Source organism: Passer domesticus, chromosome 19 (assembly GCF_036417665.1).
Source record: "Passer domesticus isolate bPasDom1 chromosome 19, bPasDom1.hap1, whole genome shotgun sequence".
NCBI lineage: Eukaryota > Metazoa > Chordata > Aves > Passeriformes > Passeridae > Passer > Passer domesticus.
In genome coordinates this window covers 7701334-7724491 of record NC_087492.1, presented here as the reverse complement: position 1 = coordinate 7724491, position 23158 = coordinate 7701334, and the positions used below count along the sequence as shown (strand labels likewise).

The 23158-nt window shown below is 40.9% G+C and overlaps 1 protein-coding gene and 1 long non-coding RNA gene across 6 annotated transcripts in view; one reads left to right on the top strand and one right to left on the bottom strand.

The window, feature by feature from the left end:
• The window catches only part of LOC135283744 (protein spinster homolog 3-like), a 29325-nt gene extending 9792 nt beyond the window's left edge, over window positions 1–19533 (bottom strand). For 3 of the 5 annotated variants that reach the window (XM_064394813.1, XM_064394815.1, XM_064394816.1), the window contains exons 1-12: window positions 19421–19533; window positions 18731–18847; window positions 17504–17663; window positions 14334–14466; window positions 12656–13014; window positions 9506–9571; window positions 8876–9012; window positions 8181–8332; window positions 7240–7306; window positions 6305–6495; window positions 4238–4390; window positions 957–1146 (exon numbers count right to left, since the gene is read on the bottom strand). In XM_064394813.1, coding sequence (XP_064250883.1) covers window positions 957–1146; window positions 4238–4390; window positions 6305–6495; window positions 7240–7306; window positions 8181–8332; window positions 8876–9012; window positions 9506–9571; window positions 12656–12863 — 1164 coding nt within the window. In that variant the 5' untranslated portion in view covers window positions 12864–13014; window positions 14334–14466; window positions 17504–17663; window positions 18731–18847; window positions 19421–19533. Of the gene's footprint in view, window positions 1–956; window positions 1147–4237; window positions 4391–6304; window positions 6496–7239; window positions 7307–8180; window positions 8333–8875; window positions 9013–9505; window positions 9572–10377; window positions 10469–12655; window positions 13015–13818; window positions 14144–14333; window positions 14467–17503; window positions 17664–18730; window positions 18848–19420 lie in introns of those variants that run through there. The other 2 variants (XM_064394814.1, XM_064394817.1) reach the window with 2 other exon arrangements.
• LOC135283749 (uncharacterized) lies at window positions 9124–12400 on the top strand. Its single transcript, XR_010349390.1, has 3 exons — window positions 9124–9621; window positions 10190–10325; window positions 12122–12400. It is a non-coding gene; the product is annotated as an uncharacterized LOC135283749 (long non-coding RNA).
• Window positions 19534–23158: the final 3625 nt, after the last annotated feature.

The window sequence follows — 23158 nt, the reverse complement described above, 5'->3', positions numbered from 1 at the left end:
CTATTGGACCCAGAATAATCTTCACATTTCACATTTTGCTTTGTGTACACACACTCAGACAGGCCAATCCACTTGTGTTTTCTCTTGGTGTAAAGGTGTTTTTCCACAGGAATACACATTCCTGAGGAGTCAGAAGGAAAACCTCTTTGAACAAGCATTATTCTTAGAAGCAAAAAACATGCAAAAGTGCCCTTTTGCAGAGAACTGTTGATTACTGTAATTTACTTTACTTACATGTTAATCATGGTGATTTTGGCTGTGGAGTCACAGAAAAAATGCACAGGAGTCTTTCCCCAGCTGTTACCAGATTACAGTTGAAATAGGGTTTACATTCAGTTCCCTCTTACAGGGATTTTTTGTCATTCCTAGTAAGTTTCTGTTTTCCCTTTTGCGGAGAATGGAATTTAAATGATTTATACTTCAGTTTGTATTGCCAAAAGCTTGACTTTGAAGATCAGCTAGTGATCTGGGGCTTTGAAGGTGAGGGCTAAATTATTCTTAGCTAGAACAGTGTGTATTGTGCAGTCCCAACTACACCAACCTTTAAGTATTAAGAGAGCAAAAATAAATAAGAATACTAAATTAGGCACAAAGCATTAAAATTAACATAAGATTGAGACTTGCTTTAACTACATTTTTGCATAAGGGACATGTTTCAACGCAGCTAAATGCATAGTTACTATTTTCTTCTTCAGTGTGGGCACTCTGCAGGACCTCAGGCCCAGTTTTTGTGCTCTGCCTGCCCTTTATACTGTACCAAGGATTGCCCAGTGTGGCTCTCACAGGACAGACCTCAGCTATGAGAGCATCAGAGCCCACAGCTTACCTGGATACCTTGCCACAAGTCACTGAAACCTCTTAATGTTCCAGAAGACTGCAGAGAGTTCTGCAAAAGCCTCTCCCCGCCTCCCATTCTCCCCAGGATGCCAAAAGACATTTTGCTAATTGTCACTTACAAAAGTGGAAAGGATGTTTGTCTGGGCCACCATCAGAGCTATGTAGAGGCAGAGTGCAGAAATGAACATGCTTGTGGCACAGATCAGAGGATCAGCTTTGTTGTTTATCTTCCTTAAACGTCTTGCAGCTTCTGCCCCAGCAATAATACCCAGGATTCCTGTCCCAATGGTGATGCCTCCAAATATTAGGCTGGTGACAAAGCAAAGGATTCAGCTGAGCATAGTAAAACTGTACTGTGGAAAAATAAATGGTGTTAGCTTGTACCTGTGGTTTCAGAGGAGTCTTTAATAGGGAAGTTGACTTTTATTCCACTTGATGTGACCCTCCCACTCCTTCTAAATGGAGGTAATCCCAAGCCCCAGCTGAAGCTATGGCTTTGCAATGGTGCCTGTATCCCCTGGAGATGATATTTTCCCATTTACAGAGCAGGTGTTGTGCACCCAGGCTCAGGGAGGGCTCTGCTCAATATGATCTAGCTTGGACATGCTGGGATTTAGAGGAGACAGTCATCATGGTTACCCTGTGAATCAATCTACCCAGTCATCCCTGAAACACAGATGGAGTAACCCTGTATCACAATCTGCTGCCTTGGAAGAGATCCTAGCACGTGGAATGATACACATCTAAATTATAACCCTCTGGTTAGCACAGCTGAGATGAGTCACTTCTCTGACTACGGGAAACACCTACCACTTCCCAGAAGAGTTCAAAGAATACTGAATAGGTAACTACTGCCAGGTCCAGCATTTTCTGAACACAGAGTTTCCAATACCATTCAGCGTTGTGTGTCTGCAAATGCAAATGTGTTCTTCAGGAACCACAAGTTCATGTTTTAAAAGAACATGTCTGAATAGTTTAGAAGATTCAGCTTCCAAAGGGACTTGCATGTGTGCTTTTGTCTCTGTCCCAGTGAGACCCCCCCAATGACAAAGCAAGTCTCCTGCCCAAGATCAGTGGTGCCACTGCATTGTAATTCTCTGAAGGCAAGCAGGGACAGGATCAATGTATTCTAAGCACAAGTGCTTCTGAATATTTTAGAGTGCTACATGGCAAGTTCTGTACATTCTCCTGAACTTTTTCTAACTGCAAAGCAAAGTAACCAGCTGGGACATGATCTGTTCCTTTAAACTACAGAACATCCACTTAATTTCTTTCTGGCTGATTAGGAAGAACTCAATAATTCTATAAGAAAAAAAAAAGGTATTGCTATGCAAGATAACAAACTTTAAGAAAATTTGTACTCTCCCTGCAAGTTCTTCAGGATTCTGATCCATCACTGACTATAGCTTGATAGTGACATTATAGATTGTCACTTGGCAGAATAATCTCAGACATTTGTTCAAGAGAGGCAAGTTCCAAGGTGACATTAGTTGATTGAAGCATTCAGGGAATTGTGTTTAGAATGTTCATGTATTGTAAACTGAAGTTGAAACAAACCTGCAACTGGAATAAAAGAGAATGGCCAAAACGAAATCCAAGCACAGTTCAGCTGACAGGAGTAGGAAAGTACAGAAGCCTAGTTCTGGGGAAAGGCTCCTATGGGATCCATTAGGGTCTGAGAATGCTCACTTATCTCTCTGATCTGTTTGAAAGTGTTTGCACAAAGACCTGAACAAAAACTTCACGCTGCCTATTTATCTACATTGAAAGGATTGAGACTTGAATCAGTTGTGGTGCCATTTGAGTCTGTGTTTGCAAGGAGTCTAAGAGACACAGTCCTGATCCTTAAACAAAGCCTGAAACTGCTGAACAGCCAGAGGGAAAAACATCTTTAAAAGTACCCCTGGGCAGGTCTGGTAATGTGCAGCTCAGTTCCTCCAGCACCATCAGGTCTGACATTGTAGTTTATATTTTGTTTCTTTACATCCCCTTGGAATAACAGTCCAAAACCAGCCTTATGCTGCTTCTGGCATGAGCTTATGCCAAGGTTAGATTTAAAAGCATCCTATAAGAAGCAGCACATGAGGTTAAACTATCAAATGCTCTGTTTCACTTCCCTGAAGACCATGTCTGCTCTAACAACACTACTGTGGAATAATAATTCAGAAGTGGATTAGAAAACAAACTAGAGGCCAACACCTTCAAATTAACAAAGGAAGTACTTAAAGTGCATCTGTGAACAGATAGAGCCAAACGTCTTAAACTGTTCAGCTTCCCTCATCTGCCTACCCTGAGCCAGACTCCTGTGTTTCCCTCTCTTCCCAGTACTGTTAATTGATAACTAATGTGCCACTGGTGGCATCCCTGGAAGGACAATTCATTTCCCATTGAAGGATTTTGGGATGACTCTTCAATCCATCTGGTTTTGTTACAACTCAGAAATAATTTCTGAGTTGACTCAGTTATTCCCTTTCAGAAAGACAGAAAAATCCCATTAGCAGAGGATACATTCAAGGTGTGATTACTGCTTTTCCCTTTAAGTGTCTTTACCTGGAAAGGCCATGCTGTAAGCACTTAGCTCTCTGAAATCCATTACAAAAGCAGAGACTGAAACAAGACTTGGGGTACCTCCTGGAGAAAGGGGTACTTGTATGGAGACCACTGCCAGGAGTCAGTCCCAGTGCTCACTGTTACTGGGGGAAGCTGTGAAGACTCAAGAGGAACACTGAATACATATTTGTATTCTGGACAACACACTGTGAAGAAAAACTTCTCTTCCTTGGTGGGGAAAGGGATCTATAAAAAGGTGTGTTATGACTACTTCAAAGTGTTCTACTAGTGTAAATTCCCCTTATACAATATTTTATACCATTCGTGAATCTTCATTGGTCTGGACATGCTCTAAGCAGAGCCCTGCTGGCAGCTATTCACAAGATCCTGGTTTGGTGTGATGATCTGATACTACACCAAAATCAGCAAGATTTCTTCAAGCTGGGAGCCACAGTGAACTCACCAACATGGCACAGATCATAAAAATGGAATAAGAAGAGGATAATAGGCAAGTCACTACAACTTAAACGGGTATTTAAGTAACTTGGGGTGCACAGTCATTTGTCAACTAAAAACTCCTTGCTAAAGCTTCTCCTTTTCCCCCACAACTGTTACTATTACTGCTTCTTCCTGTTTTACTTAAATAGAGCTGGCAGCATTTTTCCAGTTAACTGAGTGATTATAAACAAACAACCAAAGGGGAGTGTCTCATATACCTGGAGACAATTTAACATTCACACCCCACTGCCTTCAGGAGAAGTGCTGGGTGACATCCTCCCTCCCCTCTGCAAACCAGCTGTGACCGAGCACCGTGCGGCGTTTCCAGGTGTGCCCCCGAGGCACAGCTCACCTGTTCGATGAATTGCACGAGTTTTGGAGGCACGGTGGGACAAGGCCCTGCACAACCTGAGCTCTGTACAGAAACAGTGGCATCCACATTCCCAGGGCTCCAGTGACAAAGGCCATGGCAGTGAGACCCAGTGAGGAACAGACAAAACTACAGCTGAAAGTAAAAAAAAAAAAAAGAACAACTGAGAGATATTAGAAAGAATGGTGTGAGGAAAAAGGGAAAACCTACCTGCAACACCCAGGATTTCAAGCAATAACAAAACAATACTTTCAGACATCTTGTAATCGAAATCCACTCCCTTGAATATCTGAACTCTGATCAGGCTTCATTATGAAATTCAACAATAAAGCACTAATTAGAGTAAAGGGTATGACCTGCTGATTTAATGTTAAATCCTGGTCTCTTGCAGATTTCATGCCAACTTCTGCCAAAACAATTGCTGTGAATTTTTTGATAGCAGAAGTATAACAATAGAGAGTGAGCAAGAATGTAATGGCTTAGTACCTAAAGGAAAAGGCTCTCTGTTCAGCTCTAAATGCCTCAGGTTTTAAGCTGTTTCTGTAACCAGTGTAAATGAGAGCAACGCCTGGGTCTGAGCTGGGCTGGAGCACTCCTTAACCCTACCTGAGTGAGGTAGGTCAATCTCCACAGCAAGTTTCAGACAAAAGGAGAAACGTTTTTGAAAACTGTCCAAACCTTGTCTCCTTCCTGCCCTATCCTAGGAAAAAATTAAATTTTTGCCGGACTCTGTCATTAATAGTTCAGGAGAAAATCCCCTTTGAGGTCAATAGAGATGTATGCTGCAAATGACCACCAAACTAGAGGATTTGTTAAGAAATGAACCTAATTCTCTATTTCCTAAAGTGCTCTTGGATTTGATTAAAAGTGGAACCACATAGTTTTTTGGCAGTATGTCTTTATGCTTTGGAAATCAATTGTCCAAGGAAAAGAAAATGGGAATCAATTGCTAAAGGGAAAGAAAATAAAAATATTTATTTTTTACACTCAAACATCTGTGTAGGAAAGCAACGTTGGAGATAGTCTAGTTGAAATGTCAGAAAGGTTCATTTTTGATTCAGGAAATTGTTTTTTTAAATTCACTTCAGGATGTCTTGCCTACAAATTGCGATCCTACAAAACCGATCTCTAATGTACCCGCTATTCAGGATGTGAAGAGGATGCAGATTTAGCGGGCAGTGAGAAAACGCTGGATCATCTGGAAGAACACTCCAAAGGCAAGCGATGTCCCAGGAAAGCAAGTCTTGAAAGGAAAAGCGTGGTGCTGGAAAGCAGCCTGCGGGCAGCGGCAGGCGGAGCTGCCTGGCGCAGCTGCACAGCGGCACCTGCTGTTCCCAAAGCCGCTCCAGCGCCTCGTCCTGCCCCGGCACGGCCCGGCACGGCCCGGCACCGCCTGGCACCGCCTGGCACCGCCTGGCACCGCGGGGGCACAGGAGCGAGCAACCTGCTCCGGTCCGCGTTTTACTCCGCCCTGCATCTTTAATTTTTGTGTGGTTAAAAGGAAGGTGTCATCTGCCAGCCACAGCTCAGCCCATCAAAACACATGAGGTCAGAGTTTGTGGGACCCCAATATGCTTTATAATTACTTTATAAAGCATATTGGGGTCCCACAAACTCTGACCTCATGCACAGCAGGTTCCCAAATACCACAGAGTGCCTGGGACATGCTAATCCAACCTTCCTCGGGTGCTAAGAATTATAAATAAATTTACACCAGAAAATTGTGCGCTTTTACCAATCTAGCTCCTGTAGGGAAGGGAAAATTTACTAGAAAGTAGAGCTTTGGATTCAAATAAGACCAAACTGCCAACATAACTTCACCCCCTTCCCCCTCCTCAAAATGGGAACATAGAAGAAGCAAAGAAATTTTTTATCTCTTTTGCAGCATTCCTGTAAAAAAGTGGAAGAAAGATTTTTACTAATAGTGTTTCCATCCTCTGGCATAGAGCATGTGGCTCAAAGGAGCAAAGTGGGACTCAGTGGACATATTTCTTATAATGGAATGGTGACTCCTCAACAGAGGGAGCCTTTGTAGCTCAAACCACTTACTTCTTGACCAGTGATCCCACATCTTGACACCAAGTAGTCTTGGTAGTTCTGTGTACATCTGGCTTCTCATCTGCTCTTCCTACCATGCCAGAGATGCTCAGTGCTCTGTGTGCTGCTGTCTTTCTCTGGATCCTGTGAGGGACCAGCAGAATCAGGAGAAGCAGTGCCAGTCCTCCCATGCAAGGAGTTACCTGTAGACACAAGGTTGGTTAGATCAAAGATAGATGTTTTCTTATTGTGAGAACTCCACAGCAATTCCAATTGCATTAGAATCACTATCAGAAATTTGCAGATGTGTTCAGAAATAGATGTGTGCTAGTTTAGGTCATATTTGTAAAGAAAAGGAGTGACTTTGGTGCCTTTGAAGAAAAGATAATAGATGCTCCCTCCCCATCATACAGATACCTGATTGCTCCTCGCTCTGATTTAAACAAAAAAGTGAAGAAAGAAAACTGTACTGTAGTGTTCTAGCCACAAACACAAGAATCACTGATGCAGTCACCAGTGTTACCTGAATAACATCAGTGTTACTCAGCTAAATACTCTGCCCCACTCAGCTGCATGTGCTAGCTGATTTTGTATACAAAGAAGTTGTTCTCAGCAGCATTCCAGAAACTGGTGCTACCAGTACAATGATCATTTTACTTTCAAATTCCTCTGTTTGAGGAAGTCTTGGTGCAGTAACAACCATTCCAAATGTGCTCTCAGGTAAGAGGAACATCAGCACCTGCCCTGGCTGCTGTACAATTTCACCTACACCTATCAGAGCTAGGCAGAAATCTGCCACTTGTCCTCTAGGAAAACTTCTCCTAAACACCACGTTCCTGACCTGTCAGAGGGTAGGAAGTCCTCCCACTGCTCACCTTTAACACAATGAACATAAAAAATCCAACCCCCAGTGATGATTTTGATGTTACAGTGAATGAGTGACTCACCCTGAATGCCCAGTGCCAGTCACCTGTGCTTTTTGCCATGCCAGCTGCCAGCATATAACCACAGCCACTGCAAACAACAGAAAGGAATGGTCAGGAAGCACCAATGAATTCTGGATGGCTGAAATGACATGTCTTGCCAGCTAAGGAGAATGTTCTGTCATAGTTTTCCAAAGGGATAAACAGAAATAACCCTCATGGTCTGTGCTAGTCTGCTTGCCAGCCAGTATTAAAAAGAGAGTCTAAGCTCCTCAGAGCAGACTTGAGATGATGCCAGTAATGTCCCAGATTCCCCTTGGAATACATATTCTGTAAATGACACTGCAAACCTGGATCAAAGAGCCCATAAAACATTTTATTACCTACTCCCTCCTGTGCTAGCCAAAGGAATTGTGCCCTGCAGGAATTTCTTTAGTTTTAATCTGCCTTCTGGGCCCAGCCTTGGCTGCCTGCTCTGATACAGAGTATGCCTCTAAACCATTTGAAAAGCTCTTCTCTACCTTTTCTTCAGACACAATGTCAATTTAACTAAAAGAGGAGAGGGAAGTACCAGTTCTTCCTTGGGAAACATTTAATGGAGGATTCTTGAAAAATCTGTCATATAAATTAATATCTAAACGCTTTTGTCTCCCAAAACACAGAAATAAATTACATACTCTCATGCACATATTTCTTTTAGAATTGATTCAATATTTTATTCAAAGCCAGAGTTTCTGGAGTCTAGATTCTCCCTAAAAATGTTAGGGGGAAAAAGCAAATTTTTTTCAAGGTAAGTAGAGAAATACACCTAATCGGCTCTATTCAAACTTGCCAAGGAAGTGACAAATCCCTTTGTAAGAGCCAATAAAGAAATATATCAAAATAAATCTGATTAGGGCTCAGGGTATATTGAATTGCAGGTGTGGTCAGACAGAATTTCAAAAGGCCACTGCAAGAAAACCAACCTTCCCACTGGAATGAAAATGTAGAAGATAGATAACACTGTGGTCCTTTTTCCTTCCTCAAACAGGTCTGCAATGATGGTAGGTGCTATAGTGGAGTAACTGGCAGAGCCAATGCCAACCAATCCTCGTGAAAGAACAAATATCCTGTAATGCTGCAGGGAAAAGGCATATTATAGTCAAAAAAAGTCCATGCAAAGAAAGAAAGAAACAGAAAGAAAGTTTACTGTTAAAGAGGGGTATTTTAGTGGATGAAATCTACCAGAGGAAATCAGAATTCCACTGCTTTTTGCCTGTGTCTGTATTCCCTCCACTCACACCTGCTCCCTTCACATCTCACTGCTTGGCTTTTTCTTTCTGCACAGCAGTGACTTCTCAGAGTGACACCCAGAGGGAATTTCAGGACAGGGTGGATAGAACACATGTAAGAAACAAACTGTAAGGTCATAAACAAAAAACATTCTGGACAAAAATAAAACCCCATCAATTGCAACAATAATGGGTGTGCTCTCTGTTGCCTAGGCTGGACTCCAGAGTCCTTTAAGGCATTCCTGCATGCAGTATATTTAGTCCAGGCTTAAGGCTCAGAAAATGAGTGGTCACTGATGCTTTTCCAAACATGATTAGAGAAGAACTCTATCAAGTCCTGCAAGATGCATGCAGGTTATTTCCATAGCACCCTCTAAAAAGCAACATACCGACTCAGTGATGAATGAGCTCCCCAAGGTCACACCAGACCAGAAGAAAATTCCAGCTCCAAGGATGATCTTCCTGTTGTAGCGATCTCCAAGGTATCCAAAGATGGGGGCAGCCAGCATGTAACACAAGGTGAAGACTGAAAATCCAACAATGAACAAAGATAATGTTGTCTAAATATTTTTGTCATATGTACTGCTCAGCCCTCAGATAAACTCAGGCTACTTTTAGGGCAGGGGTTAAAGGCAGGCTGAGTTTCTAGAACTAGGAGGAGGATTGATATTTGGAAAAATACAAATGCAGACTCAAAATACCTATACAACAATAAAATGTATGTGAATTGAATTGATGTGAATTGAATTAAACAATGTGAATGTATGTGAATTACTCAACTTTTGTATTTCTTGAGAAACCCTTCATCTTTTGTGATTGACATACTGTGAGATTTTTGAAGGACCTGACTGTAGTTTGACTTTCAGTTTTGCATTATAGTCAGCCTGCCCACAAGTGGAAGTGGGCAATGCCACATAGAAGGAGGAACTAGAAGAGCTAAGAAACTGGACTGTGTTTTTGGAGCAGACCACAGAGGGGCAGGGCAAAGCCAGCTCTCTGAACTGAGGAGATTTTATTACCTGTCTGCAGTAGACCTGTCTTCCCATCACTGAGCCTGAAGTATTTCTGTATATCCAACAGGATCCCTGCAACAGAGGCAGACATTGAATGACAGCAAAGCACCCTGCTAATCCTGGTAACTACCACCCAAAACCAGGGCTTGCAAGAACTGCAGCACATTTAGTTTTGAGTTTAGATGTAAGCCATTACTCTACTATAAGCATAAGATGCACAGCTAATTAAAAATTCTTACTGTTATAGATAAAATTAATTACTTTCCACTATAAGGGTCTTATGAGAGTCAGTTTACCCACTGTTTCAACCACTCCTGTTCTGCTTCTTTTGCACCATTAGCACCTAAGAATATGAAAATTTAGAGTTCAAAGTTTAATGGACACAATGTAGAAGAAAACAGTGGATGTTCAGACACAAAGGTAATTTTCTTCTCCATACCATGCCAGAGCTGCAGATCTTCCATCTCACCTTTCTGTATTTCCAATTTACACTGCTGAAAACCAATTGAAAATGGAAGATACTGCTTTGAAAAAGCACACCTGCATTGAAAGATGTCAATTAAAAAAGGCATTTACTTCTCATGCCACTTCAATTTTGTCAAAATAGATAAAGCCATAACATTTTTAAGAGGATAAAACCACATTACTTAAGAGAACAAGTTCTGTGTAATTTGCCTGCTGTGTTCACAGGAGCTCATCTGCAGCAGAAGGGAGTGGGTGAAATCAGCAAGAGGCACCTCTTCTCCCACACTGTGCTTTACACTTTGTGCCAGGAACTACACTGCTCCAGCCACTTAAAAGCAGTGTGGGACCAGCTAATTTAAAGGTAAATCCATGTTCTCCCACAGTCCCCATGGCTGCAGCATCAGGCCACTCACTATTTACTGATGTGACTTCAAGTCACTGCAGATCAAGGTCCAGCCTAACAGCAGCTCCAGAGGTTTACAGCTGTTTCTCAGTGATTCTTGAACATATTTTACATTTAGGGGTTTCCTAATGGTTTCAAAAGTTTAAACAAGAGATTTAATTAAAATATTTTGCATCATTAAAACAGGACAATCAATTATATCCTTCCTTTCTGGCAGTCAGTGATCAATGCACAGAAATACTGTATTAGAGGAATTCAGGTTTGGTCTCGTGGAGTATTTATCTCGTGGAACAAATCACAGTTAACAAGACTTGAACAGAACCACAACTTTATCTCAAACTAACATTCACACTGAATTAAACCATTAAATGTTATCCCCTCCACATAACTAAATAACTGACTCTGCCAGATCCTGGCAAATTACAAAGCATTGATTTGAACTGTTTGGTGGACAGAGAAGACAGAAAAGGTCTGCATGGTCACTAGTTTCAACAAACTGAAGTCAGCAGACATCCAAGGGAAGAGCTTGTTTTCTGTGATGCAAACGCTGTCAAAGCCAGAGAGCAAAACTATCCGGAAACCACAACTTTGTAACTGCTGCCAGTTTACTTCTAAGCAGATACTCACACCTCCCCTTCCTCCCTGTCCTGTTAGCTGAATCTAACAACATGGTCACACACTTGGACAGCCAAACTCAAAGGCACTGCTGCAAGAATCCTGCAGTGGCACTGAATTCTAGCAGGTGAACAGTATTTTATTGCTGTGGTATAAACTGCAGCTTACAGACCTCCCCATGGCCCAGGAGACATAGAACCAAGCCAAATGTGGTTTAGTCATGCAGTGTAATTCAAGGGGATGTTTCAAAGGCCTGGCACTATCCCCACCTCTGCTCTTGAATTCTTGCATGTCCCTGAAGGCACCTGGGAGCATGGTGGGAGAATTTTAAGCTCTTAGCTGGTTCAGGAGCCCCTGAATAGTTCAAAGCCTGGAATGAGCCAAATGGCTTCTTGATCTTAACCCTCCCAAGGGGATACCCTTCTAGCATCCAAGCTCTTCCTTGAAGATATTTTCATCCCCTTCTGTCCCCTGCCCCTCTCCAAGGAAAGTTGCTTGACAACAGAATGCATTCACAGAAGTTTTTCACTCACAGCCTTGCAGTGTCATTCAGCATGCACTCCCACTGCACTCCTACTTGCTTCCTTCCCTCTTGTGTTGTTAAAAAGCAAGCTCAAAAAACCAAGCTCAAACTCTTAAACCCACTACACTCTCCATTTTTAAAGATACTGACTGACTGTCCTACATTTCTCAATAGTTGAAGTAGCAAAATAATTACTTTGTGTGCTGTAACTAGGTATTAATTCCGAACTCAAGAATCCATCCTTTGGGTTTTTTCAAGGTTTAAAATATTTCTGTTTCCCAGGTTACTCAGAAGTAAAATATAGCAAGCTCACAAGTGTTTCCCCTATTTTCTAAATCAGATCCCTGGAAGATGGGAGATGCTTAGGAGTAGTACTAAATAGAAGAATTTACACAGACCACAATTTAGATGGGAGAAAAAGCTCCATATTTTCCCTCCAGTTTACTATAAGCAACTCTTGGTCATTTTCAGCTGGGGAAAAAAATAGTTTAAAAATCATATTTTGGAGGAAGGATATGATTTATTAGACAACAAGTCATAACTTGTGGGTGGGAGAAGGCTTAAGGAAGTGGGTCTCTGTTCTTTTTCTGCAATCATGTTTCACTCTTAATTGCAGAAATCACACGACTGCCAGCAGCTCACAAGGAAGTGAAGCCTCCCCTAAGGATAACACCCCTAACATGGATAACAAGGTTATCACAAAGATCACATGGTTTTTGAACTTGTAATGGAGGGAATAGCATCAGTATTCTTCAGACAGAGGAATAACATATAGAATCTACTAAAGAAGGCCTTGTAAACAAACTGTTGTGGACAGTAAAGAGAAGCTCCTTACTCACACCTCTGCAGAATCCAGCCACAAAAATGGACCAGTTGCCCTGTATGCTAAAGTCTGTTTATAAGATAGCTAGATTTTAAAGTATTATTTTATTTTTATAAGCATTCTACTAACTATTAATATCTAGTAAATCACTCCTAGGTCTTTCCAGATTTATAATTGGAAGTTTCATTAAGAGTATGATCAACAGGCTAAAGCAGATAAATGAGAGAAAGTACAAAGACATAAAGCATATCCTTACTTTAGAAACATTTGTAGAACTGTTAAGAACTTAAATTTCTTTTTCTTTAGAAGAGGAAAATGGGTTCTCACCTGGCACAATGAACCAATCAATGAAATTTATTAAATTCCCAAAGCACAGCACAGCAACTACCAGGCAGTCCCTCTTTGCTGGATTGTTCCTTGACACAGCCACAGATGGACACTCCGTGCCCTCCTCTGCAGCAGCTCCATAATTCTGTCCCTCAAACAGTGGCTGGAGCAGCAAGTTTGTGTCTTCACGTTCACAGGGGGCTTGCATGTTTCCAGTGCAGAGACTCAGCAGGGGTGATGAAGCATTTCCTCACACAAAAGTGATGTGCTGGGGCTATGAGGAACTTCAATCACTACGGTCATTTCCGGACTGAAGCACAGCCACTAAGAACTGAAATGTTCCTTGCAGCCAGAAGAACCTGCAAAGAAAAAAGCTGCAGTGCTATGTTTTGCAAAAGTGCTGAAGACCATGGCCTTGAAGACAAGACAAAGTAAATGCAAACAAAAGCAAAGTAATCAACTGAGCACCCAAGAAATACAACAACTCCACAGTGCTCTCACAGAAACTACAAATGCAGAAATAACAGTATTCTTTTTATTCTTGTTGTCAGTGGGTTGTCAGAGCTAGAAATAGTCGAAAGAAAGAAAGAAAGAAAGAAAGAAAGAAAGAAAGAAAGAAAGAAAGAAAGAAAGAGAAAGAAAGAAAGAAAGAAAGAAAGAAAGAAAGAAAGAAAGAAAGAAAGAAAGAAAGAAAGAAAGAAAGAAAGAAAGAAAGAAAGAAAGAAAGAAAGAAAGAAAGAAAGAAAGAAAGAAAGAAATCAGCCTTTAAAACAGAGCTGTTTTCCCCTTTCTCCCCCAAAAAACAGGTCCAAAAGGGGAGGAGGAGGGTGCACAGGAAGGCATTCTTGTTCTTTTGGCACATGTAGACACCTTTATCTGCCTTCTTTCTTCTGTCTATTCACATTTTTATAAGTATTCAGTCACATGTCTTTTGAGCGACTTTATGGATTACCAACTTCAGAAGCTATTTTTTTTCCACCCTATTAATAAAATTTAAAGTGAAAATTACCAGAAAACTCTTAAAAGTTTATGAGTGAGGCAGCTAATTTGAAGAAGGACTGCTTATGGTTCGTGACTCATGCATGAAGACACAGGTCTGTGGTTGGGCTTTTTTTAAGAACTGGGTATTTCACACTTTAACTGAAAAACAAAATAGCACCTACCATTTCTGGCCCTTTTGCAAAATGTAGAGTCCTTTGCGTCCATGTGCTCAATACGAGTATTTCACCCTATATTCTCCTTCTTTTATCTCCCCTTTCCTGTGCTACAGACCACAGGATGTTCTCTGAGCGATGTCACCTTACCCGTACTATCCCAGCGCTTAACTAACCCAGCGAAATCAAGAGTTCCTTGGAAGTTCTTGGTAGCAATAAAGAATGGACACAATTTGGCGGAAAGCGCTAGTTTTATCTCCATCCCCGGCCGTGCACGAGGGACAATCACACACACCGATCGCAGCCCAGCTCGAAGGCCCGTGAGGGCGAGCGCGCTGTGGCGGCGCCGCGCCGCTGGGTGGCGCCCGAGGCCGCCGCCGCCCCGCCCGCTCCCGCCCGGCCCCGCCCGGCCCCGCCCGGCCCCGAGTCCTTTCCCGGGAATGTTTTCCGTGTTTGATCCCAGCCACAGCTCGGACCTTGTAAGGAAGGACTCACGGGACAGCTCATCAGGGTTTAGCTCTCACTTTGGATGCTTTAAATGTCTCTTGATCCAAGCGTCGTCGGAGTATCCAGGGCACATCCTGTATTGCTCTCGGTGGCGTTTACTGCTAGAGCTGATGTTCTGAGGTGGCCAAAAGCAGATTTCCAATATAACTGCTGTGGCAAGAACACGACTCTGCTTTACAGAGCAGAATTTCCAAACTCCAGATTTTCCAAAGACAGAGTCAGATTAAACAAAATGTGCCTCACAAACACAAACCCATCAGTTCTGGACACTTCTTTTGATTCCCTTTTTGCCCTTCATTAAAGTTTTCAGATCCCACTTCATGCTTTTTGTTGCTGTACTACCTGGCCACTGGTGCCATCACCTCTGTCTACACATCCCCCTTCTCCCTTCCCTCAATGTCACAAGCCACCTCCTTCCACTCACTCTGGGTTTCACTGCTGGGTACACCCTGTACACTCTGTGCAATCTGGGTACAAATCTGCAGTGGTTTTTAAAAGGGCCCCTGAGACTGCCTTCCTCAGCTCCCATAGCCATCATCCCTTGATAGCCACCCTGCCTTAACTGCATGCTTGTCCTGTTCTCCAAACACAATTTTCATGTTTGCCCAGACCATACTGCACCAAAAACTTCCACCAAAAGTTTGTGACAATCCCCATTGTGGGCATATATAGAATGCCACTGTACAATACAAGTCAATAAGTCAGGCAAGATCACAGCTCACGTCGTTATAGCCAATTAAAATTTTTCCTTATTTGTTCTGTCAGCCAGGCAGTTCCTTTCTTGGAACAAAGTGTAGTGTTTGCCTCCACAGCTTACCCTGTCGGTGCCAGGTGCCCATGCAATATAAAAAGCTCCTTTTTATGCCTGTCATACTCCTTCAGAAGCTCTGTTCTCTTGGTGGTTCATTTGAGCACGAGATCTCATAGCTGTGCCATGCAGTTAAACCCTCCCATGAGAGCAGTAAGTCAGAACCTCATTATTCTCATGTTTGGCACTAGTCCTGACACAGAGCAACATATTTTCTTACACCATTTGGAATCTGGCTGAGGTACCAAAAGTTGTTTTGATGGCTGAGCCTGACAGAAGCAACTGAGACCCCCAGATGAACAGAGATGTTTGGTGATAGTTAAAGTGGTTGCTGATCCTCAGCAGGCCAATAAATGTGCCACGCCTGAATCCTGACAGGACTGCTTACATTCAACCTACGTGAGAGCTTCTACTTTTCCTGAGAGGATTTCCAAGTATTACTACAAAATGCCTTTGAATGTATTTATTTATCCAAATATGCTCTAATGGTGGATGCTGCCACATCCGTGAACAGCTTTGGAGGTTTGCCAGAGCTTTCCCAGAAAACTACATCAGAAGGGGCATTAATAGTGAACCAAGATGTCAGAAAGATGTAAATTGAAAGTATTTTGTTATCCTGATTCACTCCAAACTATTTCCACACATGTATAAAAAAGAAGCTTATTAAGCCACTGAATAGCAAACAGCAACAAAATCTGTGAAAAACTAAATATGAAAATAATATTCATTGTTGACTAGATCTAACAATACTGATTTTAGGAAGAAAGAAATAAGCTGCTTTTGGTATCTCTCTCATGCATTACCCAGACAGAGAACATTAAGTTACCAAAAGAAAATATATACTTGTGTGTATTTGCAAGTATATATTTAATTGCTGCAATATAGTTAGAAATAACAAGCATGCATTTAATGCAGAACGTATAAGACTGGACTGCATTTTAAGGTGTATGTATTTTAAGCCTCTTGTGATGGAAGCAAATTCATAAATCATGAGATTCTGCAAATAATTGACATTTGGATTGGTGCACAACTTAATCATTTCAGTGTCTGACAAGTTCAAAAAAGTGAAATTTAACATCCATCTGGTAGACAGACAGCTCAGGAAATGCATGTCCAGACCCACCTGAAATGTTCCACTCCAAGGAGATTCAAAGACAATTATAGTGACTGCAAAAGAGCTGCAGAGTGAGACATTCAGATAAGAGGCTGTGGGGGTTTAAGGTTTGTCACTACTTGTACAAAGGCTGCACAATAACTCACTTTGGTTTTGAACCCAGTCTGCAGTGCTAAAACATAAAGGCAGACTTGCAGTGAGACATGAACACCTGGGCTGCATGTCTGGAGGGGCAGCAGTTTGACAGCTCAGACCAAGCAGTGACCAGCCTGACAGGAGAGCAGGCAACTCAAGAAATGTAATCATCTATAAAAGTAGCATAATTTTCAGTTGCAGATTTATTACAGAATCAACACTTGATCCTGTTCTCATAAAAGTCTATATTACAAAACTCCAGAGATGACTCAGCTGCTAATGTGTACATTTTTCTTGCCTTTCAGCCCTCCAGACTGATGCACATTTGCCAAGCTGTTATTGCCTTGGAATACACAGCTGGGAGGGAGGGAGCCTGAGCACTTTCCTTCCACGGGAAGTTTGAGAAATTCTGCACCTGTACTTTGTGGAATCTGCTCTATCTCTGTGTGCTGCTTGCAGCTACATTAGCCATGATTAACACTCAGGTAGCAACTGCTAATGATGTCAAAAGCTGTTAGGAAATATTTCATATTTTAGCATGAAATTTAGTACCTGAATAATCAAAACTAGATTGCCAAGAGTTTTTCTTCACCTTTGCAGGCAGAAATACGTGTGTGAGCCATTATTTAATTTGAGTCTCTGTCCATATCTTGTGGAACAAATATGCTGCAAGAGCCTCAGCCATCCAGACTAACAATCTTTATAGTAGTCCACTACTACCAAAAACTTCAAGAAAACCAGCTGGACCACCTGATCCACTAGACACTTAATTGGAAAATATCTGCTGGGAAGATTCTCATTCTGTGATTTTCAGTAAATGCTGGTTTTAGTCACCATATCCTTTTTACTCCTTACCCTGAATTTCCATCTAAAATGCTTTCTTTCTTGTTGCCTGAGCAATAGCACAAAAACCAAGGTGGATTCACTGGCAGCAAATAAAATTTACACATACTAAAGTATAAAACCTACTATTTCATTATTACTGACAAATAAGCTCTATATAGCTTCCTACTTCCTGGAATGCAGAGGATGCTTTTGGTTGGGCAGGGAAGCTATTTCAGACTCTTCTCCTTCATCTTTTAAATTAGGAAACAAACTGCAGCTTTACAAAAAGTTCTTGGGAAGCTTACCTAGATAACTTATCTCACAGGTGACATTATTCTCCTTGGTTGTATCCCTATAATTCTGTCCCAAAAGGTATAGCAGAAGAAATTACAGTTCCAGCACATAATCACAGAGCAGCAAAAGAAGAACACACTTCAATTCTATTAACTGCTCCCTTCTTCTTCTCTGAAAAAAAAAAACAGAAAGAAAAGCAAAGACCTCCTTTGCAAATGGGAACATTTTGCATTAACATCAGACAAAGGAGAAAGCTGCACATCGCTGGAACAGAGCTGCCTCTTCTAGCTGAGATTTAGTCAAGCACAGAGCAGCTACTGGAGCTGAAGAGAAGTGAGGAAATATAGTAATTGTGCACCAAAGATACTATTTCACCAACCAGTTTATCTGCTTCGGCCTTTACCATTTTTTTAGCTCAAGCTTATCTTTTTTGGTATAGATGATAAGTGAATCTCTTGCATTTTGGGATTCTGGATGCTTCTGATACAATTATAGCAGAAAAGGGCTGTGACATCTGCTTGGATTCTGGAAGGAAATACTGGAATTAAATGTCTATTTAACCTATGTTTTGACCTTTCTACCACAGTGAAACATTCATCCCCAGAAGAATAATTTGTTGACCACTGCAGTCTTCACTGTGATACACCAGAGTCCTCTTCATTAAGACAACAGCAAAGGAGACAGAAGCCATTTCTTATGAGACATGACAAACAGACAAGTACTGACAGAACAAGAATGGAGGCCTTTCCCTGTGAGGCCTCTCTCTTTCCAGCCTCATTTCCTCCAGACTGAAAGGGAAGAACTGCAGTGAACACAGTATTTTGATCACTATGGAGAATGTTAAGGTCAGAGTTAACTAAAAATTTGAATAAAGATTTATTTAAATTAAAAATAGTCTAATTAAGTATTGAGAATGTATTTATTTCCCAGAAGTAAATCCTGCACAAAGAGATTTACTGTCACTCTCAATGCTTCCAGCAAGGCAAAGTGAGGCTGTATTCACCCTTTTGGGAAGGATGGGTACATGAATTCACTATAGCCATGCTTTAGAGATAGCACTGTGAAACAAATTCTGCCAGCAACAAAAGAAAACTTGGTCATTTTTAAGCACTAACCCCAGGATGCTGGTTTTTATGACAGTTATTATGCAAATATTTGGAAGTTCTTAAAGTTGTAATGCAATTTAGATAGGGAATTGGGATTAAAATCTACCTATACTATCAGTGATAGGTACCCACCTTAGGCAGAGGGCAGCTCCCAGTTCAACAACAAGAGAACAAATGGACAAAGTAGCTAGAGTCACTCTTGTCCTGGGCATCTTCTGTTTGATTTTAATCCACCAAAGATTTAAAAATCTGTGAAAATCTTTACCAGTCAAACATCTACTTTTAATGAAACAAAACAATAATAATAAAAAAACCCCAAAACTAAAAAAAACCAATAAAAAACCCCAAAAAAGCCCATGAACATGGAGCAAAGAAACCATCAAGTGTGGAAAGGATCTTCAATCAGTTATATTGGTAACCTGGGAGAAAATAGTTGGGAAGAACTCCTCTCTGCTACTAATTTCCTTTGCTAAAGCAAAGGGACCTCAAGCCTGCAGTCCTAAAGCAAATGGTACCATAAATAATTTAAAGGGAGCAAGAAAACAATAAACATTAAAACTTTGAAACTTTGCACAGTTCACTTAACATCTGATTCATGTTAACGAATGTACAAGATGTTTTCAGGCTTCAGCACTTGGTTCTTAAAGCTCTGGTTTGAATACAATGTTCTTCACAAAATTTAAAACCACAGCAATAAAATTACTATATTAATAATTTATTCATTACTTAGCAATATTAAAGTAAAAAGATAGAAATTCAACTTCTTTCTATTCATTTCATTCACAATCTCCTTCCATTCACTCTTGATACCAGAAATTTTACCTGCTCTGAAGATGTCCTCAGGATGTCTTACATGTAAAATGATGAGGTGTATGAATAAACTCTGGCCTTTCTCTCTTTCCTGGAGTCATGCTGGCATTTGCACACTTCACACACTGTTGAGAAAGTATAAGAACACAGAATCTCAGGCTGTTAATAAAGGAATTTTATTCTCATGATTTTAGAAGCTACTTTTGCTTAAGACAAGTTCAGTACCAGTGGAAGAACTATTATCTCTTTATTCCTATGAGCCAGCAAGCAGCAAAGTCTCTTTTCCATACTTCAAAGTAGCTTTTTGGATACTGTTCATAATAGAGCATTAATATCAACTTCAGCTGATACATTTGCTTGAGAAAAAAAGTGTCATGAGATTTATTATTTTAAATCCTGAAGTTAAATGAAGCTAAGAAGAGGCTTTGTTTCAAAGTTCAGAATGGTTGCAGGAATTACTGGCAGTCATGGAAGAACTGCAATAAATCAATTTTTCAGATTATCAAAAAAAAATCTTTACCTTCTAAAGAGCCTTATGTCAATAGAATATCTTCTGACTTAGTTCATGAAAATGCTTCCTTAAGAAATGATTTAAAAGTACAGAATAAGGACAGTGTAAATCAACAAAGTGATTAATCTGTTCAAAAAGCCAAATATAACTGAAGCCACCTGTGTTTTCTCTGCCTCCATTCCCCCTCCCCCTTTTCTCCTCCTCCAACCAGCTCTTAGTCCTGACAGAAAACCAAAGCAGTCAGTCCTACACAGCCACACACTGAGATCACCAGACTGCACAGGTCCGAGCTGCTCATCCCTTTGGTCCACCCACCTGTTTCCACAGCAGACCTGCCTGCTGCTCCAAAGCCCACCCAGCTTCTCCCCCGGCCTTCAGGGGAAATTCAATTCAGTTCCACAGTTCCCGTGTATAATACAAGAACTGTGCTTGTATAATTTTCTAGCAGAGGCAAATACTGTGTTATATGACAACCCACTGATGGCTGGACTCACACTATCTTAACCTATTTTGCTTCCTTGAGGGGACTAATCCTCACGTAACATCTCTAAGTGCATCCACATTAAGGGATTTGGCCCTTGAGCTGTGCAGTGCAGGCCGTGCTGCGCAGAGCCCTCGTGCAGGTTTCATCTGGATCCACCGCTCCCTTCATCTCTGGGCAGTTTCTATCCAATCCCTCCCTGGCTGCCAACAGATTTCCTCCTCTTTTGTGCACTGCACTAATTTTGTACTTGCAAAGGCACCAGAATGTGTCAGGTATAAATATGAGCATATCTGAAAGAACTGCAAGTTTACTGCTCCAGGAAAAAATTCACTTTCTTGCCAAGCCCTTTAGATATCTCATAATCAACAATTTCCACAATTTGAGGTAAGAGGCATCAGCTCAGATACATCTTGCAAAATTAATTTTTGGGATATATTTTATAAAATGTGAGAAAAAGTAAAGAATTTAGCAAGTTAAAAGGAAAAACAACTTTTAAAGTGTATTTCTTTATTTTAAACCAAGTATGTCTGTTCTTTTAAAAACAGCCCTATCTAAAATAAAATGTGAAATAAGGGCAGCCCACATGCCATGGAATCCAGCATCACAAAGTACAGAATATACCAGTAGCTCAGGCTTGCTGCAGAAATTTCAGAGAAAGTCAAAACACTGAACTGGTGGGTGTAACTGAGTAAGTGGCTGGAAATAGCATGTGGAGTGCTGAACCAGCTCCTTACAGCAGAGCTTCATCTGCAGGTGCAGAAAGAAATGTCTTCATCTGAGTTTATTCAACAAGTTCATTTTGATGCCTGGTTCATTAAGAGATGGAAACCAAACATGGATTTGGAAAAGGAAGCCAGTTTGATTTTTCCTTTTCCTAACTTTGTGCAAAATCAGGGTGTGGGATGCTTAACTCTAACTTGTGGGAGGATGAGATCTGATGATATGAGTATCTTGGAAGTGGGGGGAGCTAAAACCAAAATTTTATTTCTCATTTTTAATGATTCCTTGGTGCATTTTAAGCGAATCCCATCAAATGTAACTTAACAGAAAGAATCAGTTAAAAGCTCACAGCATCTAACAAACAAGATAGTACTTGATGGATTAAAGAACAAAATCAGCAGCTTGAAAAGATATATGTTCACATATCTTAAGTCAATGACTCCAGTAATACTGACTGTCAAAAAGTAATTTCATGCCAAACACATGGAATCTGCTATTTAAGAACATAATTAAAAATTATAAATATAAAATATATTATGTAAATTTGTATTTTCAGCTTGCCATTTTAAATAATGAATCAAGTATTTAACTCTCTTGTTTAAGCCAACAATACAAAAAGGAAGTATTGAAAACAGTATTTTAACTTCTGGCATCAAATTTACATACAAATAACCATTCTGGAGCATATGTCCTTGTTTCTTCAAGAAAGAATTCTGATGTTTATTTTCTTCCATGCCAGCATTTCATAAAAGGCAAATCAATTATGACCTGCCTCATATTTCAAACCCTGTGTTTGTTCCAAGGACTGAACACTGACACAGCAGTGGATCTCATGACTGCTTTCCATCAGGTATATTAAACTGATTGTCAATTAGGTCAGGCTTTCAGGTTGCAGAGCAAAGGTTTCTTACACTCAATTCTTTAGAAATATGAGTTAGAAAATGGCAACTTTCATTTTAGTTTAACCCTCCCCATAACTATGTTGGATTTAAGACAGTCTTTCATCATTAATTTCTGCTGCTTTTGTTTGAAGATTTATTTTGATGGCTTTTTTAACTGATAATAAGGAAAGAAATCGAATTCTGAGGGAATTATGTCCATGTTGTGTAAAGTGAACACCTCTCAGGGGTCATTTTACCCTCTCCTACCACTAATGACTAGGCATGTCTGTTTCCCAGCTGAGAACGTTATCAGTTTAAGTAATAGTTTAAGCTTATACAAATAAAGTTGGGAACAAGGTCATTCTGGTTTACCCAGCTCTTAAACAGCACCTTTCTGCCAAAAGCCTGAATCAACACCACCATAAGAATCCATAAGGATTTCCTGCAGATCCAGAGACTGTTTTACCACAACCATCCCTGTCAAGCCTGATTCATACCAGAAATCTTACCCAGAAGTCAGGTCAAAACACTTTGTTTAGGTGTCACCCTTCAGTGAACAACTTAGTCTACATCTACATCTGCTCTCCTCAGAGAGCAATCATGGTCCATGCTTCGTGCCACAGCCAAAGCCTTTATCTGTGGTCAGTGACCTAGAGGGAATACTGCTGGATTTATTAAGAAATGACAGACAGACACAGGGTGAGGTTTGAACATTAGGGTCATTGTGGTTTCATTTATCAGGGGATGTAAGTCAGGACTAGCTCCTATTTCTGGCTCCAGGGCTTGCTCTGGTATCTTGGGCAAGAATATTTAGCACCATGGACTGCCATGCATGTCCATGCTGACTGTTTGGACTGGTAGGGAAGAATGGAGATTCTTGCCTCTCCAGGAGATCATCATGGATTAGTGTTAACACAGCAGGGCCCTGATCTGAGCTGGAGAAGCTGAGCACTGCTACCATACAAGTCAGTGTCAGTATTTTCATCATGCCCTGCACAGAGGCAAGCTCTGAAGAGATGCATTACAGCAGCTGCAGCAATTCTTCTACCAGGCTTTCTCTGTTTGCCATGCTACTGATTCATTGGTCCATATTTTTCCAGGAAATCACACTTCTTCACACACACGCCCACTTCCAGTGAAACGTGAGCCCAGCA